Below are 2,710 nucleotides of genomic sequence, written 5' to 3' on the forward strand. Positions count from 1 at the left end.
ACAGTCCTCTAGACTCAGCTGCCTGTGCACAGAAAACAAAAGAAAGCTCTTTCCTGCAAGCCCCCCCCCCCAACCCCGGCCTGGTTACTGACTGCAGCAATTGCGCAAGCCGTCACATATAGCAGCTGGTCTTGTAGCAGTGTAAGATCAGTGCTCGGAAAGAGTACATATCACAAGAATCAATTCGTTAAAACTAATCTCTATTTCTTAATCTTTCTCAAAGCCACCCAACTTTCCATCCGCCACCCACATTTTACTCTCTACTTCTTCCCTTTTACTGGGTAAAGCTAATGTCTTGCATCACTTCCTGGTGCATCTATATTGGTACAATCTGCTTAAACTCCCCACACTCATCGCCAAACGTAAGAGCTGCTGAGTGGAAATGTGCTGTGACGCTTTATGCAAAAGAGGAAGAATGTTTCTTACAAGAGGATGAGTTTGATTTCAACTTTTTATTCACAAAACATTAAAAAGTACAATTTCAAGTTCATTTTGCATTGCTTTGTGTGCATTTTTGATAATAAAAAAAATTGTAGTCTGTGAAAAAAAAAAATGCTGTTGCAGACACAGCTCAAATCAGGATTTGCAAGCAAAGTCTCTGCTTACTCCAAGAATTCCCTGATAGCTGCACTGAAAAAGAAAGTCCAGTTTCAGATTTCTCTGAACCAGCATCTTCCTTGATGAGGTTCAGTCCCGCCTCTGCACATTCTCATGTCCTTCTCTTGTACAGTCTATATTTCTGTGACCTTCTTTGCTCTGTTCCCCATTGCCTTCAATCTAGGGCAGCAACTGGGTCACAACTATTCATGCACTATGCAGTACACTCCAAATCCTTGTCAGTGTCCATCAGGCCTTTGGTCCACTCTTCAAACATATGACCAAGTCCACACTTCGACCTCCATACTCGAACCCCTTCCTCAGGGTAATCCAGAAGCGACTGTACTGACCCAGAATGCACTGACAGGGTGCAGCACTCTTGCAGCCTCTTAATCCAGACATGTGGGGCAGCAAGGCTCAACACCCCCAGCTGAAGCTCAGCTCCATGACTTTTCTTTTCATCATCTTCATCATCAGCATGTGAAGCATTATTAGTGGAATGTCACTTCAACGCTCGGGGAGAGTGATGGTGGGAACCCAGTCGTAAACACTGCGACTCTCCTCGCAGAACAGGCTCAGCTTGTCCAGAGCTGGATCTTTCCACGGGTTTGCACTAGGGCTCTGGAATCAAAATAACAGGACACATTTAGAGTCAGAACACCTGTCACAGACATGCAGTAACCGCACAGAAAAAGTCAGACAAGAGGAGTGATGCATGCATGATTCACCGGCTGCTGCCTACTGACTGAGTGTGGGAGCATCTGAGGAAACGTACCGTGACAAGAATGCAGTGCGCGTCCTTGGGCTCGCCGGTCTCGTCTGCACCCACGAGGTCGGCCAGGCGCTCGATGTCGTTGACGCGCACCACGTTGATGTCGTTGTCGAAGCAGAAAGCCTGAATGAGGGTGAAGTGGATCTGCAGCGCAATGTCACACTCGTACTCCTCATCGGTGGCGAGGACGCAGAATGCCACGCTGTCTGGGTCACTGTAGAGAAGACAGGAACGATGGTCAGAAAATAGTCCAATCCGAATTGCTTATGCTCAATTTTTAAGAAACGGAAGATCTTGTTATACATTTTTACGGATCGCAATACTTACACATTCATGACTTTTGCAGATTCATAAACTCCGACTGTGAGATAGTCTTGCTTCTTAGCAGAAAGCAGCAGCTCCTCCAGGGCTGTGCCTGCGCTTTGCACCCTTCACAAAGAAAATAACACATGATCAGAACACCGGGCACACTGCATTAACAGTAAGACATTAACTGAACAGCCTTAAACGTGTTTAATCCTTGTGTTAAATATTTACCTGTCTGAGGTTTCCATTGTGTGCTCCTGTCCGTGGATCTCTTCCAGAGTCATAGTTATAATCCAAGTGCCTTCGTGCTTGTCAAAAGAGAAGAAGGGCTGCGTGGTTGTCAGTGTAAGTCAGCTGCGTTATTCTGAGCTCGGAACAGGCTGTGTGTGGATTTATAGGAGCTCGTCGTAGTTTCTCGGCAAGGGGCGGTCCTTTCCGCGCTTCCCTGCTGCAATTGGCTCAGAGCAGCCGGGGTGAGGAAAGCAAAAGTCCCCCTGGCAGTTCCGCGGAGCTTGTTGACAACCCCACGTGGGGGCAATATTACAACCTTTCAAGAAATTTCCCCCCCACCCACCATCAGTTCCTCCTTTCCTTGTCAACATCCAACATCATCACAATAAGCAAAACTAAAAGTCCTGTTTACGACAAACGTCCCGAGTCACTGCAAATCGGTAGTTCCAATGAATAGTTTAAACTGGACATCTGTTATCACTGTTATATCACAATAACATGCTTGTTTATGGCCGACGTACAAGAAAGGATGCATATATTAATAGTGTGACATCGCATGCATTGAGGGAAAATAAAGGATTTTCATAAAGTTAGTATATTTTTCATGATGTTTTTATTTTCATTTTAATAATCACAGCTTAAACTCAGTTTATTTTTGTGATATTCACCTAATCACCACTTTGTCATTCAATAGACCGGGAAGCCAAACCTGCCTTGTGTTCAAGCTTATGCAACTGTTCTGCACAAACAAGTGATGTTTTCCCAATATAAGGAAAAATAAGGTGGGGAGGTGAGTGCAGATCA

The 2,710-nt window shown here is 45.2% G+C and overlaps 1 protein-coding gene across 1 annotated transcript; it reads right to left on the bottom strand.

Annotated features, from left to right (window-relative positions):
* Nucleotides 1–433: 433 nt before the first annotated feature.
* On the bottom strand, nucleotides 434–2,054 carry gadd45ga (growth arrest and DNA-damage-inducible, gamma a). Its single transcript, XM_079339105.1, has 4 exons — nucleotides 1,907–2,054; nucleotides 1,697–1,798; nucleotides 1,373–1,583; nucleotides 434–1,218 (listed from the first exon to the last, which is right to left on the bottom strand). The coding sequence occupies exons 1-4, from the start codon at nucleotides 1,957–1,959 to the stop codon at nucleotides 1,105–1,107; spliced, it is 480 nt and encodes a 159-aa protein (XP_079195231.1). The 5' UTR covers nucleotides 1,960–2,054; the 3' UTR covers nucleotides 434–1,104.
* Between the last annotated feature and the right edge of the window lie 656 nt (nucleotides 2,055–2,710).

This window comes from Symphodus melops, assembly GCF_947650265.1.
Source record: "Symphodus melops genome assembly, chromosome: 1".
NCBI lineage: Eukaryota > Metazoa > Chordata > Actinopteri > Labriformes > Labridae > Symphodus > Symphodus melops.